Source organism: Sturnus vulgaris, chromosome 7 (assembly GCF_052056855.1).
Source record: "Sturnus vulgaris isolate bStuVul1 chromosome 7, bStuVul1.hap1, whole genome shotgun sequence".
In the NCBI taxonomy this organism is placed as follows: Eukaryota; Metazoa; Chordata; class Aves; order Passeriformes; family Sturnidae; genus Sturnus; species Sturnus vulgaris.
The window spans coordinates 18520386-18546124 of NC_142249.1; the positions used below are offsets into that span (position 1 = coordinate 18520386).

Genomic DNA, 25739 nt, shown 5'->3' on the forward strand with positions numbered 1-25739 from the left:
CCATCTTCACACAGGGACTGAAGTGTCGGTCGGTCCTGGAGGGGGACCCCGCATTGTTCCGCTGCAAGCTGGTGGCGTGCCCAGCACCGCACATGGCCTGGTTCCACAACAACCGGCCCGTCGTGCAGGACTGCCGCAAGGTGATCCGCACCGAGAGCACGGAGCACTCGCACTGCGCCAGCCTGGAGCTGCGGGATGTGCGGGAACACGACGCCGGCAGCTACCGCGTGTTTGCCATCAACAGCGAGGGCTCGGCCGAGTCCACTGCCTCACTGCTGGTGGCGAGGAGAGGGGAGCGGCGGGGCTGGGGGCTCGCCGGGGAGGCGGAGTGGATGCGGCAGAGCTGGGAGTGCCTGCTGCAGCAGCGAAGGGAGGACCGGCTGCGGGTGGTGCTCCGCTGCACTGGCTCGCCCTTTGACAAGGCTGAGCCCGGGGACCTCTCAGCAGCGCGGGGCATGGTGAGAACCATCCGCTTCCAGAGCCTGCCGCTGGCAGGGCCGCGCCGCCCGGGGCTGGAGCGCGGTAGGGAGCACAGGGGCACGGTGGTTAACGCTGAGGAGCTGCTGGATGAGGAGATCCGCTGGAAGCTGCAGAAGCTGCGGGAAGCAAAGAGGGCAGCGCTAAAAAAGAAGCAGGAATCCCTCATGTCCGCACCCCAGGAGGGCCCTCCTGGGAAGCCCAGCCCACTTAAGGTGGCTTCCAAAATGGTTGTATCGAAGCCGCTCACAGTGCAGGTAGTGAAGCAATACTCCAGGCCGAAGGCCATGGGGGAGAGATGGCAGGTGCAAGGTGGGCTCCTGGAGCCCTGCCCACCCCTCTTTGTACAGGAAATCAAGCCCCAGGAAATTGTTGAGGGACAAAGATGCGTTTTCTCCTGCCTCTTCCACGGCCGCCCACAGCCCACCGTCACTTGGTACAACAACGACAAGCCCGTGGGGCGCATCCAGGGCACTGCTGTTCACACCACGGGGTGCTGCTCCACGCTGACCTTCCCATCTGTGCTCCCACAGCACGGTGGCACTGTCACCTGTGTCATCTTCAACCCGCTGGGCACAGTCAGCACCTCAGCTGGACTCCATGTGAGGCAGCGAATGCCAGCCTATAAGTACAAAAAGAAGGAAAAGGAGGAGATGAAAGTGGAGGAGAAGAAAGAGGAGGAGAAGGTGAAGAAGGAAGAAAGGGGGAAGGAGAAGAAGGAAGAGGAGAAAGTGAAGGAGGAAGAGGAATTTGGTCTGGCCTTTAAAGTAGAGAAAGGACTGCCAAGTGCAGTTCCAGACTCAGACTTGCTGTCATTGCCTGTGGAAATCAAAATCACTGCTCCCACTCCAACACCAGAGCAAGACATGGAGATGAGGGAGACTCCACGACTCTCTCCAGAGCAGGCTGCTTCCACCATAAAGCACAAATTTAAGTTTTCATTTGATGTGGGAAATGAACCACCCCAAATTGTGACAGAAGTCCCAGCACATATTCATTGCTGTGAAGGAGAGAAAGTGGTGTTGGAGTGTGCTGTGTCTGGGCAGCCCCCACCGGCTGTGAGCTGGTCCTTGAATGGCCAGAGCCTCTCTGCCAGTGAGAGGTTGAGGTTTGAAGAAGGCAAGAATGGCACATACCGCTTGCACCTTCTAGAGGTCTCTGTCACAGATGCTGGGCGATATTGTTGTGTGGCCACAAACGTTGCTGGAACAGCACAGACTGCCTCTGAGCTGACAGTGCAGCCCAGGGCAGCCAAGCTGTATAGCAAGGGTGGAGGCACTGAGGGACTGCCTGCCATGGACCATGTTCTGCACCTCCAAGGCCTCAGCATACGTGGGAAGGATGAAGAGGAACAAATTGCATGCCCCAAGGAGGAGGAAGCCCACATACCCTGGTCCATGAGGTTGTCTCAACCTCCTGGAGAGCAATTGGAAGATTGTGAGGAAACACCTCACATCAGGGAAAGTGAGATGGAGGAAACAATGGTGCTGGATATCACAGAAGTTTATGCAAGGCAAGAAATGGGCAGTACAGAAGAAAGGGTGAGTTATACAGATAGTATTTCTGAGATGAGGCAGCACAAGGAAAAAATTGTCTTGGAGGAACACGGTTTTGGAATTCATAACACTGAATTGCATGCTACCATATCCAGGGAAGGATGTGAACTGGTGGCCAAGGACTCAGGTCACTTTTCTGAGGAGCTGGAGCCTGAAGGAGGCAAGGTGCTACCACATACAGATACTCTGTCCTGGGACATTTTGAAGTCACCATTTATGGAAGTGCAAGAGCAAACATATGCCCCTGAGCAGTCTGCTCTGGCAGGGGAGTGTAAGGATTTGTCATTTATGAAAGTGCAAGGGCAAACATATGCCCCTGAACAGTCTGCTCTGGAAGAGGAGTGTAAGGATTTGTCATTTGTGGAAGGGCAAGGGCAAATACCTGCCTCTGAGCAGTCTGCTCTGGCAGGAGAGTGTAAGGATTTGTCATTTATGGAAGTGCAAGGGCAAATATCTGCCTCTGAGCAGTCTGCTCTGGCAGGAGAGTGTAAGGATTTGTCATTTATGGAAGTGCAAGTGCAAATACCTCCCTCTGAGCAGTCTGCTCTGGCAGGAGAGTGTAAGGATTTGTCATTTATGGAAGTGCAAGGGCAAATACCTGCCTCTGAGCAGTCTGCTCTGACAAGAGAAGGTAAGGATTTACCATTTATGGAAGTGCAAGAACAAACATATGCCTTTGAGCAGTCTACTCTGGTGAGGGAGTGTAAGGATTCGTTTATGGAAGTGCAAGGGCAAGCACATGCCCCTGAGCAGTCTGCTTTGGCAAGGGAGTATAAGGTTTCAGAATTTTTCATTCCTGTATCACCTGTGGTGCAAGATGGAAGTGATGTCTGCACTGAGTGTGATGCCCCTGCTTGGGAGACAGTGACTCCTGATGTGCCTCTTGCAGAAGAGCCAAGTGTGCCCCACCTGCCGGATCACATTGCAAGTACCCCCACAAAGGGGGAGGTTGGCTTTTATGAATTCTATGCAGGAGATCAGCAGGAGGAACAGGACAAGGAGGAAGAGAGATCAGTTGATATTGAACAGGGCATTAAAGCTGATGATAATCTTTGTAAAGAAGTGATTGATGATGGTGATGTCACACACTGGAAAACACAAAGTGACAGGCAAATGCTGCAAGAAATGGAGTCTGATGCACGTAGCCCTTCGTTGGATCTAATCCCCACTCCTCCTGACACAGAAGACTCAGGTCAGGGTTTTACTGAGGAAGCTGAAGTTCATACAGAAGAAGTGTGTTTCAGAGAGCAGCTGTTGCCATCTGAGCCTGACACCGAGATCACATTTGATCTGAAGAAATTTGCAGAGCCTTTCGCAGCTGCAGAGACTGTGTACACAGAACAGGCACAAACCCCCACAGCACTGGAAAGTGGGGAGGTCATCACTGGGATCATCTCCCCTGTGCACCAACGTGATGTGCTTGAGGAAGAGATGTCTCTGAGTGAGGAGCTGCGTCAGAGCTACAGGATGCAGCAGGAGGAGGTTGATGCCCACGAAGAGGAGCAGCCAAGAGAAATCACAACAGCTGATTTGCAGACTCCAGATGGAGACCTTGGCAGCATCATGATATCTGCTGGAGAGGGACATTCTGCTGAAGAAGTTCAGGAGTCAAAGATGAGTGTCTGTGGAAAGGACTCACTTCAGGAAAAAAATAATGAATTTCTAGTGGAGCCTGCACCAGATTTCCAAAGAGGAGTTCAGGAAACACATGTGTGGGAGAGTGGGGAACGACTGGAGACCACAGACTCCCAGAGTGACAGCTTCATTATGGACTTGAAAAAAGCTGCACATGAAAGGAAACCCCAGGCTGGGAATCAGGCTGAGGAAGATCGTGGTTCTGGGACAGAAAAGGTCTTTGAGCCAGGAATGAGCAGCTTCACTTGTGAGATGGAAAGCTCAGATTCCCCCGAGGAGATGCGCAAAGACATCCAACAGGAACCAAACACAACCAAGGGCTTCTCTTTTGGGAAATTCATACTTGGATTAGTAATGGATGATCCTGTGGCACAGAAGGAGCAAAGGAAGGAGTCTTGGGACAAGAAGAGGACTCCCACTGAGGAAGCCTCTGAGAATAGCCTGGATGGAGAAGAAACGTGGGAGGATACTTCTGCAGGTCCAGAGCCCAGTGCTGTTCAAATCTCAGAGCTGGAGCCTGATTTGTCCCTGGCCAATTATTTAAGATCCACTGGGATATATGAAACTCCAACTCTCAAAGGCACAGTTCAGAAGGAGCAGCAAGAAACTATAACTTCACTGGAGGTGGAGGAGGTTACCTTCAGCATGGTTTATGATTATTACAACAACCATCAGGAACTTGCCCGGCCCTTCTCTCCTGAGTCAGAAATGTCTATAGAGCTGGAGAGTGGGAGCAGAGAGGAGTCACCTGATTCAGACCGCTTCTACACACCTCCCTCTTCTGTGGAAATCTTTGAAACTGCTTCATCAGCATCCTACCACACGCCCCTCAGCACACCAGAGCGCTACTCCACACCGTCTGAGGGCTCGGAGTACAGCACACCACCGGAGCGCTACTCCACACCGTCCGAGGGCTCAGTGTACAGCATGGCCCTTGACCACTACTCCACACCTTTCGAGAGTTCAAAATGCAACACCCCCTCAGAGCAATATTTCACACCATTTGAGGGACCCTACTCTGCATCAGGGGACAGCACGCCACCAGAAAGGTACCGGACACCCACTGGGGAGTATATGGATGCCCTGACCATGCTCCCTCTCTGTGAGAGGAGGCATCAACCTCCTGACCAGCCCCAGGCAAACGGGTTTATGACCCCCTGTGAAGCCCTGGAGCCATCAGGCAGGGACATGCCACCAGCATTCCTCAAGGCATTGAGCAGTAGGAGGTTGTATGAGGGCAGCACACTGATGTTTATGGCTGAGGTGGTGGGTGTGCCCAAGCCAGGAGTGAAGTGGTATCATAATAAGTCTCTGCTGGAGCTGGGTGAGAGAGTGCAAATAGAGAAGGATGGGGACAAATATATTCTGGAAATCACTAATGTCCAGAAAGCCGATGAAGGACAGTATCTGTGCCATGCAGTGAACATTGTTGGAGAAGCTAAAAGTATTGCAGAGGTGGAAGTTTTGCCTGAAGATGGACGGTCATTGGCACTGCCACCCCCTGTCACCCACCAGCATGTTATACACTTCGACATGGAGCAAAACACATCTTCGAGGTCCCCTTCACCCCAGGAAATCCTCCTGGAAGTGGAGCTGGATGAAAATGAAGTGAAAGAGTTTGAGAAGCAGGTCAAAATCATAACCAGTCCTGAGTTTAGCCCAGACAAGAAGAGCATGGTGGTTTCCCTAGATGTACTTCCACTTGCCTTGCTAGAACAAGCTGCAGGCTTGGCAGCAGGGGAGAATGAGGATATAAAAATTGATTTCCAAGTTACTGAAATGCCTCCACGCTTTGCTGTGCCTATTACAGATATCAAGGTGACAGAAGGCGTGGATGCAGTTTTTGAGTGTGTTGTAACGGGTACTCCTGTCCCAGTAGTTCAGTGGTTCAGAGGTGACATGTGTGTGACACCTGGCACAGGGAAGTACGTTGTGAGTCAGAAGGAGGGACTTCACAGTCTGAAGGTCCAAACTGTAGGACCTTCTGATAGTGGCTTGTATCGCTGTCAGGCAATGAATAGGCTGGGAGAAGCAACGTGCAAAGGCTCCCTTGTGGTGGTGGCTCGGCAGGAAGCAAATGCAGTGAGCAGTGAGACAGTCACAGGCTGTGAAGCACACAGGTCCCAGAAGTGTGACTTGCTTTTGAGTAAGACTGTGAGCCCAGGTGATCAGTCGGAAATAGAGCTGGAATTTGAGTTTGAGCCACACAAAGATGACTCAGAAAAAGCGATCCAAGTGCTCGCAGTGACTCAACAAGAGCAGGGAGTGGAAGGGGAGAAGTGTGTCAACATTAGTTTTGATGTGTTCGCAGAGCCATCTGAAGAGGAACGGGTTGAGTTTCGGGCAGAGGACTCAGAGAGCTGCAGCTTTGAGTTCCAGGTCACAGAAGCTCCTCCCAGATTTGTGAGGCTCATTTCTGATTACAGTACATTTGTTGGTGCCTCAGTGTGCTTCCAGTGTCTTGTGACTGGTTCCCCCCGTCCAAGTGTCTGCTGGTACAAGGATGGGGTGTTGTTGGAAGGGGACAGGTACTGTGCACAGGAAGAGCAGAACGGTTTGCAGAGTCTTACCATTGAAAACCTGGTACAAAGTGACAGTGGGCAGTACAAATGTATAGCTACTAACAGGGCAGGAACTGCTGAGACTTGTGCTGTGTTAACATTATACTAAGATTTCCATAATTTATTTCAGAGTCCATCTTGAAATACTAAGTGTTTTTATGATGTTGTTCACTGCAGGTAAAAATGCAGCACTCATTTTAGGGGCATTGTTTTCATCTCTTTAAGGATGAAAACCACTCTGTGGGCATATTTGTGTTTCACTTAGATTTGCCTTCTTTGGGGAATTTAAGTGAAATTTAATCCGTGCATAGATTTTGTGCACACTTTCTGCACTGAGGGATATTTCAGGCTCCTTCTACGCTCCTTGCTCATACTTGTAAAGATATTTTAATTGATACTCATCTGCGTAGGACTAATTTTTTGTTGTTGTTTAATGTACAAATACCCGTGTGTTTGCAACAGTGCAATCACTATTGTTTTATGTAGGCTAGAAATCACTGAAAATGTAGACACTACCTTTTTCTTGTAGCCTAGAGGTATGGAACACTAACTTATGCTTGCTGTTTAGTTTCCGTATAGTTCTGTTAAATAACTCCTTAAATTGGTATTCTCCCTTCTCACAATGTTGTGTCAGAACATGATTCAAATCCTGTTTATGGTTTCTATTACTGCAAAATTCTTACATCTATGGGCCCCTTTCTATTGACTCATGGAATTTTTTAAGTCAATGAAATTATGCTGCTGCAAAGAAAAGCAGGGCAATGGGAAGAAAAATGAAAATTTTGCATTAGTAGAGACTGGACAGGATTTTCTTCTCTATTACCAAGTAATAATCATGGAAGCATATTTTGTACTGTATTTTTAGGAGTTAAAGGGAAAGGAGAAAGGGAGCATAATAATAACAAATCAATTCTGTTCTGTAAATTCATTGAAATAATTTTGGTTGTCCCTGTATTCCAGTGCCATTCATAAAATATGCATAGTAGGAAAAAAGTAAGATATTTTTATGCATTATTCTTGTTTCACATTAGAACCACACCTCTACATATTCCTTTTTTCTTTCTCTCTTTTTTTATTATTAATAGCAGTTAAGTGTGCTATATATCGAGATGACCAGAAATAAGGGGAATATATTCAGTTGTTGTGTGTGGCATTTTCTCAGCAAAGGAGATTTTTACATTAATGTTCTCAATGTGAATATATATTTTTATATTTAAAGTAATACTAATATTTAGGAGGAACAAGCAGTAGCTGACATAATTAAATGATAATTAAATCTAGCTTACATAAACAATGATAAATTGATTAAGAGAATCTGTTAAATGGAGGAAAGTTATTAATAAATATTTCTCAGAAACTAAATGACTCTCTAATGCATATACCAGCTTTCCAGTCACCTGTATGTCAAGGTGAGATCTTGAGTTCAAGATCCCTAATGAAAAATTAGTTTTACTTTGTTTACCTGTTAATGAGATTCTTCCAGTTATTTACAAATTGCTGTCAGTTGCCTTGCAAACAGCTTTAAGCAGAGTGGTGGTTTTAAACACAAAAACTATTGCTATAGCATGTTCGGTTATGTTCATACAATTTCTTATTTCCGAATTTGATGTGTCCTCACAGTGAGACCACCATGCCTCCAAAAATCTGTTATCTTCCAAGACTTTCCCATCACTTCTGATATAAATTTAAAGTCAGGAGTCGCCAAGTTCTAATGACCCAGTACCCAGGCAAAATGACTGAAGTGTTTAGGCTAATGCAAATGTGTCATTTCAGTGCCTTCTCAGTCATAACTTCTTGATAAATACTTAAGATTTGTATGTTAAAAGGCAGAGTTAATTGTGCTTTCTGATAGGTAATGGTGGTAGGAAAGAGAAGCATTACTGTCTGACCCCATGTTGTGCTGGGAAAGAATTACTCCATGATGTGTCCTTAATCCATTCCTTGTGTACCTGTGCAGCACTAACTGATTCCTTAGACAGCAGAGGTCCTTAGGGAGGTTGGCATGAATTGTCTGATGTTCTGTGTCACCTGTGACGTGAGGGGTCTTTTAGTTCCAAAGTCAGAGAGGTCAGAGGCCCTTTGATTAGGTCCTGTGCAGTTGTGAAGTGTGTTTATTTTGCATGTAAATCTGAATATTTTTAGCAGAAAGAGGCCTGTAACTTGGTTTTGGAGCCATAAGCCACACAGGTCCTAGTTCATATTCACATCTGAAATATGGCCAAGCATCTTTACCCATGTAGTGGTGTTTGTGGTTTATGTAAATTTATAAGTCTTGGTTTAAGTTTTGTACATTAGCCAGGAGCATCTGATTCACCTGAGCTAAAATTATTAAATCTGGAGTAATCCTAGGTTTGAATGAAGTTAGTCTGGGACAACTGGTATAGCTTGACTATCTCTTTTCAGAATTTTATGTTTTCATAGGAATCAAAAAGCTCACAATTTTATTTTCAGATTTAATGTTGTCTTCATTTCTACAAAACAAGTATCTTAAAAAAAGAATTAAATGTTTATTTGTCATCAATGTGTATTGAATGTTAACATGTATGGTTAATTTGTGAAATAAATATGAAATTATTTAAGTCCATTGCTTCTTGTACTTTATTCCTTTTACAAACATATCTAAAATATGAAAAAAGTATCTATATAGTTCTTCTCTCATAAATATCCAGGAACACCCAAAAGTGCGTTAATTTTTGCCACACTCTTGTGTAAAAAGCATTCTCCCGTGCTAACATGGGTTTCACTCTGCAATTTTGATTTTTTTTTATTTTATTGGCCCAATTCTGCCACCTATTCTCAAAATGCACAAATTATTACTGTTTTAACAAGGTTGGTAAGTAATGCTGAAGGACTGCTGTAATCTTTTTTTTTAGTTAAGCATTTCTTCTCTGCAGTTAATCATTGCATGCACTGTGCTATGTCATTTATATTACGGCATTTGTGGCAATACTAATAATTACTAAAACCACTGAGAAAGAATTGGGTGACAGAGTCTGTTCTTTTTTTGTATTTGTTGTTGGAGTGAAGCAAAAATTCTTATCTCTCAGTAAGTTTTGAAATTGAAGACACTGTAATTGAGAAGCTTATCAAGGTTCACCATTACAGTGCCCAGAGACATTAATCCACTCACACTTTTATTCCTTTTTAAAACTCTTTTATCTTTCCAGCATCAAATAGTCTGGGTCTTGACTGAGCAAACGACTCAGTGAGGACAACAGTATTTGATTTCCAAAAGTTTTCTTTGCATCATGCTTTTCATTAATTGTTCCATTCCTGGAAATTCCATATTTCACAGAGATGTTCTTGACCTCTGCTTCCTCTCATTTTTAAACTACTATTGGAGCTAAAGTTGTCCAATGCATATATCTATAATTTCACAAAGGTGAGAAAAGGAAAAAATCTTAAAAGTCTGTTCTCTTTTTCTCTGATGTTGTGGAAGTTTTAATATGCCACATCTTGAACACGGAGGAGTTCAAAAGCAGAGATTTAAATCAATTATATTAAATCAAGGGTTTAAATTTGTGATGCTTGTAATAATGATGCTGTAAACTTAAGGGTCTAATGACAAAACCAGGACAAAGCTGGTAAGGTAGAGGTAATCTTTTGGTGTGCTAGACAAAAGATAGAGTTTAAAGAGATGAACTATGCATCAGAAGAAAGGCTAGTGTGCTGAAAAGATTGTGGGTTTGTTGGTTGGTTTTAGGGGAGATTCAATACTAATTGTGGCATTCTGCTTTTTTTGTTAGTGTTTTGAATTACATCAGGGTCTTAGCGCTATTCTGCTGTACTTGTTTGCATAGGTTTACATACAAATATGTATGACACATACCACCTTAATTATATCTGTGAAATGCATCAATGTTGCCTGATACTTTCACAGTGCACGCTGGAGAGATATGCCTAACCCATACTGTGATGTCAGGTTTAAAGACACACCCATCCTGATCAAAATAGGAAATTCTTAACCAACCTGACAACACAGCATGTCTTACTCATTTTGGCAGGTGTGGCAGCAAGGGGACAACAGAAACCTCCTGTTCATTGCTGGCTGCTGTATAGTATTGAGAAAGCCTCCAGCTATAGAAAAATAGTTGCCCTAACACAGTGTATTGCTATCTACACGTGTTCTCATAAATATTCTAGTAAAACTAAACAATTTTTTTCCATACAGACATCACTAGGTCTCTTATTGCCTCTTCTGAGGAAGGAAGAAATGAAGGCTACAGCAGCGGCCTTCAGTTGCCTGATAGAGAGAAAACACTTGAATTTGAGCCTGGAAAACCAGTTTATTTCAGTAAAGCAAAGATGAAAATTGAGGAAGAGGGCAAAGCCCCTGTTTTCCTGAAACAGGTCTCAGATGTTGAAGTCTGGCAGGGAGATGTAGCTAGGCTCTCTGTTACGGTTACTGGCAGCCCCACACCCAAAATCCAGTGGTTTTTCAACAGTACGAAGCTAAGCCCATGCATGGACTGTAAGTTAGCATTTGCTGGCAGTGACCACAGCCTCATCCTCCCGTGTGCAGGTGCGCAGCATGAGGGTGAGTATACGTGCGTGGCCAGCAGCGCGCACGGTGAGACCAGCTGCAGCGCCCGGCTCCGTGTGCGCCGCAGGGAGCCGGGATTCCCCCGCTTTGCCAGGGAGCCGGACAGCGTGCGGTGTGCTCCGGGCTCCACGGCAGTCTTTGAGTACTCAGTGGTGGGGAAGCCGTGCCCCGACGTGCTGTGGTCCAAGGGGGGCGAGCAGCTCTTCTCTGATGCGCGTCGCTCCATGGCTCACCATCCCGACGGCTCGGGCTCTCTGACACTGTGGCACTGCGTGGAGGAGGACACTGGGCTCTACACGTGCAGGGCTGTGAGTGCCCTGGGTGAAGCTGCGTGCTCTGCTGAGCTCCTTGTGCTGCCCGAGGAGCGTGCTGTGTGCAGGCAGAGCCCAGCCTTGCAGCACTCTGCAGTGGCAGAGGACCAAAGCCCCCTTTTCTACGAGGAGGCTGGTGAGTTTCCTGCAGTGGAAGAAGCACTCAGTCTTGAGCCCATGAAGGAACCTTCAACCCTCCTTCAGCTCCAGATGAGCCAGGCAGTGTACATGCTGCCCAGGGAAGACGTCTTGCCTGGCCTGCCACCAACCTGTCTGGCATCACAGAGTGTTGAAGAGATGCTCACCCAGGTGGCCACAATACATGAGAGCAGTGGGATTCTGGCAGAGCCTCTGGAAACCCTCCCTGCTGGCCCCCAGGGTGTGGTGCCTGCAACAGTGATGGAGACACAGCTGTCTGGCTGTCTTGGCACTGCAGTTGCACAGATACTCATGCCTAAAGAGAAAATCATCCCCAAGGCAGCAGAGCAACTGGCTGCTCTGAAGACAGAGGCTTCCCAAACCCTTCTACAGGTGTCAAGTACCACTGAGAGCCATGCCATGGATGGTGACCAAATCCAGATCTTTGAGGGCTTTCAGGTAGCACGAGGTGAGCTGAAGGCTGAACCCAGATTTCTCTCTGAGTTGGCCTTCACTGGGGACCAAGCTGTCCCCCTGGAGAGCATTTCTCTCCTGGAAACAACAAAGGAAGATTTTGCTACAAGAATACATGAGGGAGAGGCTGTGAGATTTCCTTTGCTGCTGGAAGGAAACCAGTCCATGGAGGAAGAACATGCTGATCAGTGGCAGAGGGCAGAGAGGCAATCCCATGAAATCATGTACTCTCAGGAGCTCCAGCCAAGCCAAGTCCTCAATGGAGACAGTGAGTTCACTGCTCTGGTTCCCAAGAGCTGCAGCTTAGATACAAAGTCTCAAATCAGAAATGCACTGAAAGCCGCAGTGGTAAGTGAGAAAAACCTCTTGTTTTCAGAATGGCTGGCTGAGAAGGAAGATGTCAAAGTACAGGCAATAAACATCACCAAGGAGAGTACACATACCTTGTGCACATATATTGTGACCACAGGAGAATGCAGTCCCATAGAAATCCAAGTCTCCTTGGAAAAAGTCAACATTCAAACAGCTGACCAGACCACAGTCTTGAAGGAAGTTTTCTATTCCTTTCTTTGTGAAGATAAGTATCCCCTGACTGGTGAAAAATCCAAAGCATTCCCATTCTCTGCTAGTCCACTTCTCTCAGGAAAATCCCGTGATGAAATGTTGGAGTCGGAGCCCCAGCAGGCTGAGAGGACTATGGAGGCAGAAAAAGCACTGGAACACCCTTTGTCCACACAAGTAATCAACACTGTGAACAAGAACGGTCAAACCAAGGACGTGGGTGCAGCTGTAGCCACTGCTGATGTAGTGTCTGCAGACGTTCTTACTGAGACACCCACAGAAATACTGAAAAGAAAAGAGAAAAGGGAAGAAAAGTGTGAGGAAGAGGGCAGAGAGGGTCTGGAAACTAGAGCTGGAAAGCAAGAGGATGAGGTAGGCAAAGAAAGTTATCCCATCATACACAGCAAACTGGTTGACACTGTTGTGGAGGAAGAGGAGAGTGTCAGGCTGGTGTCTGTCATAACAAATGTCAGAGAGGTGAACTGGTACTTTGAGGGTAAACTGGTCTCTTCAGGCAACAAATTCAAGTGTTTGCAAGATCAGGACACGTACACACTAGTAATAAGCAAAGTGTGCTGGGAGATTCACCAAGGAGAGTACACCTGTGAGGCACTGAATCAAGCTGGAAAAAGAGCAACAGCAGCAAAACTCACAGTTGTTAAACGAGGTTGGATTATGGGGATAAAATAATCTTTTTAATGCACTGCTCTACTAATGAACCTCCCCTACTATGTGTATCTTGACAATATTAACACCATCATGCCACTAATCAGAGGGCCCCCTTTCTTTCTGGATTGGTGGTCTCCTTTTAGCACATTGCAAGGCCTCTCACTTCCATTACCCCAATCTTTGGTCAGAAACTTTGTTGTGTTATTGCACTAGCATGGTCAGGACAAAGCTGTACCTCAATACCAGCCATTTCTCCTATTCTTGCCTGAGAAGTGGACCTGCTCTTCCCATTTTTCTCACTGCTGCACCCTCTCTCACTCCTTAGAGTCATTGCACAAATTCACCACCATTTCTCCTTCACACCATAATTTCTCACAACTCCAGGATAGGTTACTATATATTTATATCCTATTGCTATTGTGCATTGCTATTTCACTTTGTTTTTCCAGTATCACCACTGTTTCCCGATGTCAATATGCACTGCAAGACTGTCTGTCCACTGAGTCTAGTACTGCTTTCATTTCTTACAGATATTTTTTCTTTTACAGTCACTTTATGTGAATTGCAAGTGTGTCACCTTTTTGGGTTTTTTTTTCAGTGAGTCAAACACTTAATTTCAGAATGTCAGCAGGCAGGGTTTTGAGTTACTCTCTGCTTCTAATTTCAGTTGCACCGATCCTGAGGAGAAGGCTTGAACCCTTGGAAGTGGCTGTAAATCACGTGGCCAAGTTTACCTGTGAGGTAGAGATGGCTCCCAATGTCAAGTTCCAGTGGTACAAAGCCGGACGAGAGATATATGATGGGGACAAATACTCCATTCGCACCTCCAACTACCTCTCCACACTGGAGATCCCAAGGCCTCAAGTTGTTGACTGTGGGGAATATAGCTGTAAGGCTTCCAACCAGCATGGCAGTGTAAGCTCTACAGCTGTTTTAACAGTAACTGGTAAGTACAGGCTTTCAAACACTTCTCCTTTTCCATAAAATATCTTGGTAAATTGTAACGCTTTCACAGCTACACTTGCACATGTTTATGGCGGGGCTCTTGGTTGCCATTACAATGCATAATCCAATACTAATTTTGGCAGGCACAAGCATAGAAAAGGAATAACTTTTGAGAATGCTGCTTTTAGGTGCTTTCTGTATGAAGAGAAGGGAATCAGTGTGAAAAAGTTTCAGAGGGAAAGAAAGAAGGGGGAAAGAGAGAAGGAAGAAACAGCATGGGAGTTCTTTGTGAATACATTCTTGAAGGTTTATTTAACTTCCAAATCACAAGAAACAATTTAAATCTGATTTCTTGGTGTAATAGTCATTATGTGATTATCCTAGCACCCTAAATTTATCCTGCAACTGTACGTGCGACGCAGGTTATGCTGATCTGCGTACCTGAACATCTTTGTGCCGTGGCCAAAGGGGAACTCTGTGACTGGGGAAATAGATCTTCTTAAACAAAAGAGGGTTTAACAGGTTCCAATTTGCAAACTTTTTGTCTATTGAGAGCTATACACTGGGGTTTTTTCTTAAAAGGAAAAAACAAAAAAAACCACCATCTTTTGGGTGTTTCTTGTATGATGACTTTTTTTACTCTGACTTTTCTCTTTCTGGGAGGAGTCCTTATGTGGTCTTTGCTAAGTGCTAGGTGCTAGAGACTAGAAAAAGGTGCATGAACAGTGAAATGCATGCAAAGTTGCCCATCTTGACAGAATGGTGCGCAAACGTCTCAGTCTTGGGGGAGGAATTTCTGGCTTTTTGTTTATTTTCCTTTAGTTTGTACATTGCTCCAGAGATTCAAAATGCTTTCAAGCTCTGGAGCAATAAGTAGACTGAAGAAGTACAAAACCAAAAACCAAAATTTATCATCTTTAACACCTCTTATCTCCTTCACTGCTATTTTCTTTTGCTTAAGAGTGTCCAGTGACAAACTGGCCTCTCTTGCTCTCTGTCCCTGGCAAATGTGGCTCTGTTCCTCAGCTCTTGATAACGTTGAACCCCTTTGTTTTGCAGAGGCATTTCCACCAACGTTTCTTACCAGACCTGAACCTATCACTACTTTTGTTGGCAAAAGTGCCAAGTTCCTGTGTACTGTCTCGGGCACTCCTGTCATCGACATCACCTGGCAGAAAGATGGAACAACTATTTCACCTTCAGACCACCATAAAATCTCCAAAGTGGAAAATAAACATGTTTTAGAGATTTCCCTTCTTACCGCTAGTGACAGGGGGGTTTACACTTGCAAAGCTTCCAACAAGTTTGGGGCTGATATTTGCCAGACTGAAATGGTCATTATAGACAAGCCCCACTTCATTAAAGATTTGCAGTCAGTACAGTCAGCAGTTAATAAAAAAATACGCCTTGAATGCCAGGTAGATGAAGACAGGAAAGTAACTGTAGGATGGACAAAGGATGGAAACAAAATCCCTCCAGGCAAAGATTATAAGATTTACTTTGAAGACAAAATAGCCTCGCTTGAGATTCCTCTGGCTAAGCTCAAGGACTCAGGCCACTATGTGTGTACTGCTTCAAATGAGGCAGGAAGCAGCTCCTCTTCTGCCAGCGTCACAATCAGAGGTAAGATAGCTCTATGTCCCCTTTACCTTTTGTCTTCTTGGGTTCCCCATTTCTTCTTTCACAGGCAAATGACTTCTTTGGGCTGAAATTACACTGTGAATTCTTCTCAGACCTGCCACCTGGTCCATTCCCCATAAAGTCTTTTCCCCTGCTGCCTTACAGTGCACCGTGTGTTACTTCAATATTTCTTTCACCAGAGAAAATCAAGAATTGCTCCTGCCTGCAGGGGAGAGATGGATGAAGAGGGAAACAAAACCACAGAAGCTGCAGCTCAGCAAAGATTATGCTGATCTCTTGTGGAGTTGTATTTTGTTCTTGCTCTGGGAAGCAATCTTTCAAAGCTTTGTATTTCAGCTTTCTTTCCTTTTTTACCATCTCCTCCTTTCTCTTCCCTTTTCTTCCCATTTTCAGAACCACCATCCTTTGTGAAGAAAGTCGATCCATCTTATTTACTGACTCCAGGTGACTCTGCACGCCTTCAATGCAAAATCAAAGGGTCTCCTGAAATCCAGGTTACTTGGTTCAAGAACAATAAGGAAATTCATGAAAGTAACACGCACAGGATGTCCTTTGTCAATTCTGTGGCTGTGTTAGATATTTTGGAAACGAAAGTTGATGACACTGGGACCTACTCATGTGAAGCTGTCAATGAGGTTGGAAGTGACAGTTGTACCAGCGAAGTGGTTGTCAAAGGTCTGTCCTTCTTACTGCTGCCAGTCACATTCTTCAGAAAAACTTTTCTTCTTATTTTTTTTTAATTATTTTTTCTGGCATGGTTGACTAATTCTTTCTTACTGCTTTTATAGAGCCTCCATCTTTCATCCGAACACTTGAACCTGCAGAGCTAGTGAAGGGAACAAACCCCATTCTTCAGTGTGAGGTTGCTGGCACTGGACCCTTTGAGATTAGCTGGTATAAAGACAAGAAACAGATTCGCAGTAGTAAAAAATACAGGTTGACCTCTCAGAAGGCTGTTATTTCTTTGGAGGTGTCCTCATTTAATAGTGCAGATGTCGGCGAATACGAGTGTGTGATAGCTAATGAAGTCGGGAAGTGCATGTGCAGTGCCACATACATCTTGAAAGGTCAGTGGGAGAGAGAAAACTCCTCTTACTGAAGGGATTGGAAAAAACCTCTTATTTCATAAAATGTCTTTTCTTTGGATTTGTGGGAGGCTGGGGAGATTGGGGAGAAAGAGTATCTTCTTCTCTTAAAATTCTGTGTTTGTCTTGAGTCTTATCTGGCATCAAACTATGACTTTGAAGAACATTGAAATTAATGGGCCATTAGCTCCCAGCTGGAGAAAGTAGTTCTCCAACTTGCCTTCTTTTTTGCTGAGGTGTGGCATGTACTGCACACACTGTCTTACAAAACTGTCTTTAAGTAGCAGATTTTATGTGATGATATAATAGTAGATGAGTATTTTTTTTCTTGTCTCTCTTCTTTGAACTAGAACCACCGTCTTTTGTTAAGAAAATTGAAAATGTGACAGCTCTGGCTGGAGATAGCGTTACCTTACAGGCCGTGGTGAAAGGGTCAGAGCCTATTTCTGTGATATGGATGAAAGGCAAAGACATTATTAAAGACGATAACAATGTGAGAGTGACATTTGATCACGGTCTAGCAACACTGCAAATTACAGGAGTCCAGCTGAGCTCTGGTGGCAAATACACCTGTGTGGCTGAGAATGATGCAGGAAGTCAGTCCTGCTTTGGTGAACTAGCAGTGAAAGGTCAGTGGAGAAGTGCTGTGATCCCTGCAGTCTCATACCTGAGAGGAGAAGAAATTTCTTTTTGTCCTTAACACCAGTTGTTTAATTCTGTTGTAGAACCTGCCAAAATAATTGAAAAAGCCGAAATTATCCAGGTTACAGCTGGGGAACCAGCTATTTTGGAGTACACTGTCACAGGCACTCCAGAGCTGAAAACCAAATGGTTCAAGGATGGAAAGCCACTACCTGCCAGCAAAAAATATAGGATCAGCTTCAAAAATAACATTGCCCAGCTCAAGTTTTATGCCACTGAAATGCAGGACAGTGGTGAATACACCTTTGAGATATCCAATGATGTGGGCATCAGCTCTTGTACTACCAGCTTCACTGTGCTAGGTTGGTACTGCCTCTTTGCAAAGAGCCCTGTTGCTGTGCTCTGTGCCCAACAGAGCCAGAAGCAGAAGAGCACTCCTGTTTTGCTCATGTGTTCCTTTCTGTCACTTTTTTCACTCTCAACAGATCGCACTCTCCCTCCCTTCTTTACTAAACCACTGAAGAATATTGACAGCGTCATTAATGCCTCCTGCCACCTAGACTGCAAAATTTCAGGCTCTCTTCCAATGACTGTCTCATGGTTTAAGCAGGATATTGAGATCACTCCAAGTGCCAAGTACACAGTACATTTTGCAGAAGGCTCAGCATCTTTGGAAATAAAACACCTAGCTGCAAGTGACGCTGGGGTCTACATTTGCAGAGCCACAAACTCTGCTGGTAGCAAAGAGACCAGTAGCACTTTGTTTATAAAAGGTTTGGCAATTTGCTTCGCTTTTCTTGGAATTTTGCTTACCTTGTGATAAGCTCTCTCTTACTCTTAACAATTTTTTCCTTTCAATGCAATCCAGAGCCACCCAGCTTCACTGTAGAACCAGAGTCTCAAGATGTATTGCCTGCATCAACTGTACATTTCAAAGGAATGTTTAAAGGCACAACACCACTGACAGTGAAATGGTTTAAAGGTGATACTGAGCTGGTGACAGGAGGAGCCTGCTACATAATGACAGAAGCATTAGCAAGTTACTTGGAGCTTTATGCAGTCAAACCAACTGACTCTGGAAAATACACTTGCAAAGTCTCCAATGTAGCTGGTTCAGTAACATGCAGTGCAAACTTATTTGTGAAAGGTTTGCGTTCTTACTCTTATTTAAAATTCTAGCTGCTGGATTAACACAGCAGCACTCTTTCCCATGTTCTTTGTCCTGAACACTCTTCTTAAATCCACAGAACCTGCTGCCTTCAAGGAGAAGCTAGAGCCAACTCATCTGGTAAAGAAAGGTGGATATGCTAAGCTGACCTGTGAAGTCACTGGTACTCCTGAGATTAAAATCACATGGTTCAAGGATGATAGAGAGCTAAAGGAGAGTGACAAATACAGGATATCTTTTACAAAATCTTTGGCAATACTCCATGTTTCAGAGGTTGATACTGAAGACAGCGGGGAATACATTTGCGAAGCCAAAAATGACGCTGGAAAAGATATCTGCAGTAGTGTTGTCACAGTCAAAGGTGTGTGTGATATCCAGTGACACAGTTTGTATCTTTTAACTTAGTATGGTGGTACCAGCTTCAAAAGTATGATTAATGCAAATTGCACTTTCTTTTTCGTACTGTAGAGTCACCTTATTTTAGCAAGGAGTTTCAATCCATGGAAGTCTTGAAGGATTCTGATGTGGTTTTGGAGTGTGAGGTGCTTGGCACGCCTCCTTTTGAAGTGTTTTGGGTGAAAGATGATAAACCCGTGCGGAGCAGTAAGAAGCATAGAATAAGCATTGAGAAATCCTTGATTAGCCTCCACGTTTTCAGGTTTGATGCTTCTGATGTTGGCGAGTATCAGTGTAGAGTAACAAACGATGTTGGGAGCTGCCTCTGCCGTTCAGAGGTCACGCTGAAAGGTTAGTGCAAGGTGCACAACACCACTAGCATGCTCTTATCCCAGTGTGGTTTCCATGCCACACTGTTACACCCCAGACTTGTACTTACATAATCACTTTCTTCCTGCCAGAGCCTCCTCAGTTTTTGAAGAAGATAGAAAACATTAGCTCCCTTCGAGGGGGAACAGTTGTGTTTCAAGCTGCTATTAAAGGTTCCTTGCCCATCACTGTGTCCTGGTTGAAAGACAATGATGAAGTGATTGAAGACAACAATATCAAAATGACCTTTGTGAACAATGTTGCCACTCTTATGGTGAGGTCTATTGAGCTGAAACATGATGGAAAATATTTCTGTCAGGCTAAAAACGAGGCAGGAATTCAGAGGTGTTCTGCTCTGCTGACTGTCAAAGGTTGGTCTTATCCTGATGGCTTGCAATGATCTGAGGTGGTTCCCTTGTGATTTTTACAGATGCACCTAACACTCTATCTCCTTGTTTACAACAGAACCTGCTACAGTTGTGGATAAGGCTGTGTCAATAGATGTGACTGAGGGAGACCCAGCAACCTTGCAGTGTAAATTTTCAGGAACGAAACCTATTACAGCTAAATGGTTCAAAGATGGCAAGGAACTGACACTGGGCCCAAAATATAAGATCAGTGTCACAGATACCGTCTCAGTCTTAAAGGTGCTTTATGCAGACAAGAAAGATAGTGGAGAATACATCTTTGAGGTTCAAAATGACGTTGGGAGCAGTAGCTGTTCTGCCAGCATTAATGTCCTAGGTGTGTATGGATTCTCTCTTATTATTGCTTTTGGATACAAAATCCTTTCTCCTGAGCTGACATCTTTTACAATCATGGTTGGATTTCATATTTTGTCTTTTTACTCTGTCTTGGCTAGATCTCATTATACCACCTAAATTCACCAAAAAACTCAAGAAAATGGACAGCATTAAGGGGTCTTTTGTCCACCTGGAGTGCATAGTGTCTGGTTCACATCCTATAAGTATCCAGTGGTACAAGGATGGCCAAGAAATAACAGCAAGTGAAAAGCACAAATACTCTTTCCATGATAATACTGCATTTCTGGAAATAAATAATCTGGAAGGCACAGACAGTGGCTCTTACACTTGTGAAGCAACAAATAAAGCAGGAAGCAACCAGTGCAGCGGGTTCCTAACAGTCAAAGGTTCGAGTTCCTACTTTGTCTTGTGTTAGGTCTCTCATTCATTATTTTAGATTTCTCTGTCTCAGAGTAATCCCCTTTCTTCCTTTTTGCATGTTACAGAACCGCCATATTTTGTGGAAAAACCCCAGTCTCAAGAGGTTGTGCCCAATGCTAGGGTTCAGTTCAAAGCGCTGGTGAAAGGGTCTACTCCTCTGCAGATAAAGTGGTTTAAAGACAGCCAGGAGCTCCTGTCTGGAGCCAGTCGATCTGTCTGGAAGGATGACACTTCTAGTGTTCTGGAGCTCTTCTCAGCTAGGACATCTGATTCTGGGAACTACACTTGTCAGATAAGCAATGATGTGGGCACTGCAACCTGCAAAGCAACTCTGTTTGTAAAAGGTGTGCAACCCAATCTTATATTTTTGGATTTTTTGTTCTGATTTTTCTGTGAAATTTTGATGGGAGTGGGAGGAAGCCTTTTAGCCTTTTTTTTTTCTTTTAATTATGGGGTTTTTAATTCCTACCTTGAATATTATAAAACCTCAACTTCTCTGTCCATCTTCTAGAGCCCCCCAGATTTATTCAGATGCCAACATCCATAGTAGCATTGCGTGAAGGACAGTCCACCACTTTTGAGTGCCAGGTAGTAGGCACGCCAGAGATCCACATTACATGGTACCTGGATGGGAATGAAGTGACTGACCAAGCGAAATATGCCACCTCCTTCATAGATGGTTTAGCCACTTTGAGAGTCACTCAAGCCAGAGTGGCAGATAGTGGGATTTATGTTTGTGAAGCCCACAATGATGCAGGTAGTGAGAGCTGCAGCGTCGAGCTGAAAGTAAAAGGTTGGTTTTGAACATCTTGTCATTTCTGCCACATATCTGGGGTGAGGAAGTAGGAGACACTTCTTCTCCCCTCAAAACTATTTAAGTTTACTATCTACTTTCCCCTCATTCTTTATAGAGCCTCCAACCTTTGTTCGGGAGTTGCGTCCCACCGAGGTAGTGAAGGGTTCAGAGGCCACACTAGAGTGTGAGGTGACTGGTACCCCTCCATTTGAGGTGAAGTGGCTGAAGAACAATAAGGAGATGTTCAGCAGCAAGAAATACGCCATCTCCACCAAAGAATCAGTATTTACTCTTACTGTGACTAACTGTGACGTCTCAGATGTTGGTGAATATCAGTGTATTATATCAAATGAAGGTGGGAGCTGTTCTTGCAGTACAAGACTCCGCTTAAAAGGTCAGTCCTCTAGGAAGCACACCTCAAACATTATATGCCCTAGCTAAAGTGTAGCAACTGGGATTACTTTATATGATCTCTCTTTCTCCTCTTCCCTTTCCACGACTTCTCTTCTGAACAACAAACAAAACTCTCAACACAGAACCACCATCCTTTGTCAAGAAGCTGGAGAACGTCACTAGCATTTTGAAAGGTGATGCATTCTTTCAGTGCGTCGTAGCAGGTGCTCAACCCCTATCTGTGTCATGGATAAAAGATGAGAAAATACTAGAAAATGATGAGCACCACCACATTACCTTTGAGAACAGCGTGGCAACACTGAAGCTTGCTAATGTTGACCTCAGCCACAGAGGGAGATACACCTGTCAGGCAAAGAATGAATCTGGCGTGGAGAAGTGCTTTGCTTTGCTTTTTGTACAAGGTGTGTACAAGGTGTAACCTTGATGAAAAGTCATGATGGAAAGTCTGTTCCCTATCTATGTAGCTAACTGCTGTAATTTTTATACTCTTTATACCTCAGAGCCTGCACAGATCGTAGAAAAGGCTAAATCACTTAAAGTCACGGAAAAAGACCCCGTGACTTTGGAGTGTACTGTGGCTGGGACACCAGAGCTCCGAATAAGATGGTACAAAGATGGCAAGCAGCTCCTGCCCAGTAGATACTACACAATGAGCTTTGAAAACAATGTGGCCAGTTTCAGGATTGAACCTGTATCAAAGGAGGATAGTGGTACATACAGTTTTAAGGTTGAAAATGACTTCGGAAGTAGCACCTGTGAAGCTGTTCTGACTGTGCTAGGTTTGTATTACCAATCCATCAGGGAGGGAATGAAAAATAATCTCTGTGAAAGATAAGCAAGAAGTTAACGAGTGTTTTTGCTATTTTTTGTGTTGGGCAGATCAATCAATTCCTCCTGTATTTATCAAAAAGCTAACCCAAAAGGATACCATTCTCGGATCTTCTATCCAAATGGAGTGCAAAGTCTCTGGGTCACTCCCCATTGTTGCAAAATGGTTTAAGGATGGAAAAGAGATAACTGACAGTGCAAAATATAGAAGCCTGTGCCATGAGAACACTATGTCACTCGAGATTGCTAACCTAGAGCTGGCAGACAGTGCAAATTACACATGCAGTGTCTCTAATGTTGCTGGAAATGATTCTTGCAGTGCTGTCCTGACTGTGAAAGGTTTGAAACTCTTTTACTACTTCTTACCTATGATAAATGCTGGGAAAAACACCTTAAATCTTATACTAACATAACACTCTTATACATCTTAATACTTACTGAAAACTTGGTCTCCATGCTTGCCTCACTGATTTTCTTCATTCTTAGACATTTCTGATGTAACTGTGTCTTTTTCTTAAAAACTGCAGAGCCACCAAGCTTCTTAGTAAAACCTGGAAGCCAGCAAGCCATACCAGATTCCACAGTGGAGTTTAAAGCCACACTGAAAGGAACACCACCCTTTACAGTAAAGTGGTTCAAAGAAGACTTAGAGCTTGTATCTGGTCCAACTTGTTTCATTGGGATTGAAGGTTCAACTGGGTTCTTAACCCTCTATTCAGTGGATTCTTCTAGGAGTGGGCACTACACCTGCCACGTTTCAAATGATGTTGGCAGTGACTCTTGCACTACAACACTGATGGTAACAGGTGTGCACTCTTTCTTGTTGTGTTGTTATCTTTTTGTCTCCTTCTTCTCTTTCCTTTTTGCCAAGCCCACCGTGGTGATCTCTGATATGCTGCCAAGTGGATTCCCTACCCTGTGTTTGTAACCCACAGCTGTTTGACTCTTTTTCCACCTATTTTCTCTCCAGTATTAATTCAGACATTCCTGACCCCACTTTTTTTGGTTTTTTAGAACCCCCCAAGTTTGCTAAGAAGCTAGAGGCAGCAAAAGTAGTCAAGCAGGGTGACTCAGCCCGGCTTGAGTGCAAAGTAAGTGGATCTCCAGAGATGAAAGTAGTGTGGTTCAGAAATGACCATGAAATTGTTGCCAGTGAAAAATTCCGGACATCATTCATTGACTCTGTGGCCGTGCTTGAAATGAATCATCTCAGTACTGATGAGAGCGGTGACTACATCTGTGAAGCTCACAACCCTGCCGGCAAGGCCAGCTGTAGCACCAAAGTCACAGTGAAAGGTTAGCTGTCCTCTTGTTCTCTGACTGCATCCTATTTTCCCCCTGTTGGTTGTATCCCTTAGAAATACACAGGAATATAAGGTTAATTTATTTCAGGACTGGCCTCTTCTTCATGTCATGTTTGTTTCTTGATGCCCCCTCATCTTCTCTGTCAGTGTCTAAACAAGAGAGGTGATCTTAATGCAGATGGGGCCTAAGCTAGTTTTTCCCCAGTTCTATATTTTTTAATATCCAAGACAGTTCATAGTGAGAATTGCTATATCAAGCAGCTGAAATACAAAGAGAAAGAAAAAACACAAACTGACTAGTGTAATTTTTACACCTTATATGGGAGATAACTATCAGCTAAATGAGACCTGTATGCTCTCTGCCAAAGGTCACCCCTCTGTTTACCTTTTCTAAAGGGGAGCTAAGGGCTTTTAATTCTCACCTTTGTGCAAGCTCATTTCATATCATGCCCAGAAAATGAGGGAAGTCTTGCCCATCCCGTAGATATTCTCAGCAGTCCTGTTTTCCAGAAGCTGTAGACTCTTTGTCAATCAAAGAGCTTCAGACTACCTTCTAAATATTCCTTTCTTCCCTTGTTAGAACCTCCTGTCTTTAGCAGAAAGCCTTCTCCAGTAGACATTGTCAAAGGATCTGAGGTTAGCCTGGAATGTGAGATTTCAGGAACACCTCCATTTGACGTTGCCTGGTACAAAGACAGGAGACAAATCCGCAGTAGTAAGAAGTACAAGGTTACAGCCAAAAACTACCACACAAGCGTTCGCATTCTTAATGTCGAAGCTGCAGATGTCGGTGAATATCAGTGCAAAGCACAGAACGACGTAGGAAGTGACACTTGTATTTGCACTGTGAAGCTGAAAGGTAATGTACTGGTACCTGCAGTGCTCCCAGGGGTGCTGCATTGCTCTTCTTTGCTGAAACACTGTATTTACTATAATTGCATATTTCTTCTTCAGAACCACCAAAATTCTTGACTAAAATAAACAGCATGACTGTTGTAGTTGGTGAACCAGTAGAGTTACAAGCAAGAGTGGAGGGCTCCCAGCCAATTTCTGTGCAGTGGCTTAAAGACAAAGAGGAAGTTATCAGAGAAAGTGAGATCACGAAGATAACATTTATGGAAAATATTGCAACTTTGCAATTTGTACGCACAGAGACAAGTAGTGCTGGAAAGTACACCTGTCAGATCAGAAATGATGCTGGAAGTCGCGAGTGTATGGCTACCTTAACTATTCTAGGTGGGTAAAAAGCACAAATTCATGGAAGTTTCTTTTTAAAGTTAGAAACTTGGCTATTTAGTATCAGCTGTATACTTTGCTTATGCCTCTGAGTTCAAAACAAACAAAATAGAGAATCCTTCTCCCTCCATCAAGCAGAAGTCGGGTTCCATATTTCCAGTTGTCCAGCAATAAGGTTGAGAGGAACTGCTCTGTATTTCTGCCATGTTTCCTGCTCATGCCTGCTCAGAGAGGGAGATTAAATTATTCTATATTTTAAATGAATATATACTTTTAAATTACTTAAAGTATTTTAAAATATTTTTACTTAATTTTGGAAAGCATCTGAAATTTGCAGTTTAGGGTAACAGAAAGGATGGGAAAAACAGCTGTAAAAAACTCCACACCCCAACAAATTGAAATTTCCTTAATATCAAACGTGTAAACCGCATCTCATTGTGCTATAATACTTACAGCTAATACTAATCAAACCCTGTTTTAACCATACATGTTACCCATCTCTTCTTCCAGAGCCTGCAGTCATTGTAGAGAAAGCAGAGCCAATGAAAGTTACTATAGGAGATGCCTGTACTTTGGAATGCAAAGTAGCAGGCACACCACAGCTTTCCACTGGGTGGTTCAAGGATGGCAAAGAACTGACCAGCAGCCAAAAATACAGAATCACTTTCATCAATAATGTATCTACACTTAAAATTATGGATGCAGAAAAGGAAGATGGTGGATTGTATACTTTTGCTGTGCAAAACGACGTGGGGAAAAGCAGTTGTACAGCATCGGTTGATGTCTTAGGTTGGTTGGGTAGCTTG

The 25739-nt window shown here is 44.1% G+C and overlaps 2 protein-coding genes across 2 annotated transcripts in view; both read left to right on the forward strand.

Moving 5' to 3' along the window:
* Nucleotides 1-25739, forward strand: part of LOC106861576 (titin) — a 238036-nt gene that overhangs the window by 38875 nt on the left and 173422 nt on the right. Inside the window, exons 45-68 of the mRNA XM_088167962.1 lie at nt 13593-13871; nt 14930-15493; nt 15905-16186; nt 16300-16578; nt 16947-17225; nt 17322-17600; nt 17724-18011; nt 18107-18385; nt 18486-18767; nt 18875-19153; nt 19264-19542; nt 19637-19915; nt 20034-20321; nt 20421-20699; nt 20867-21148; nt 21267-21545; nt 21688-21966; nt 22066-22344; nt 22445-22732; nt 22921-23199; nt 23408-23689; nt 24278-24556; nt 24652-24933; nt 25444-25722. Coding sequence (XP_088024088.1) covers nt 13593-13871; nt 14930-15493; nt 15905-16186; nt 16300-16578; nt 16947-17225; nt 17322-17600; nt 17724-18011; nt 18107-18385; nt 18486-18767; nt 18875-19153; nt 19264-19542; nt 19637-19915; nt 20034-20321; nt 20421-20699; nt 20867-21148; nt 21267-21545; nt 21688-21966; nt 22066-22344; nt 22445-22732; nt 22921-23199; nt 23408-23689; nt 24278-24556; nt 24652-24933; nt 25444-25722 — 7023 coding nt within the window. The remainder of the gene's footprint in view (nt 1-13592; nt 13872-14929; nt 15494-15904; nt 16187-16299; nt 16579-16946; nt 17226-17321; nt 17601-17723; nt 18012-18106; nt 18386-18485; nt 18768-18874; nt 19154-19263; nt 19543-19636; nt 19916-20033; nt 20322-20420; nt 20700-20866; nt 21149-21266; nt 21546-21687; nt 21967-22065; nt 22345-22444; nt 22733-22920; nt 23200-23407; nt 23690-24277; nt 24557-24651; nt 24934-25443; nt 25723-25739) is intronic.
* LOC148223187 (uncharacterized) lies at nt 3-6338 on the forward strand. The gene is made up of 2 exons (XM_088167963.1): nt 3-2360; nt 2430-6338. The coding sequence occupies exons 1-2, from the start codon at nt 93-95 to the stop codon at nt 6336-6338; spliced, it is 6177 nt and encodes a 2058-aa protein (XP_088024089.1). The 5' UTR covers nt 3-92.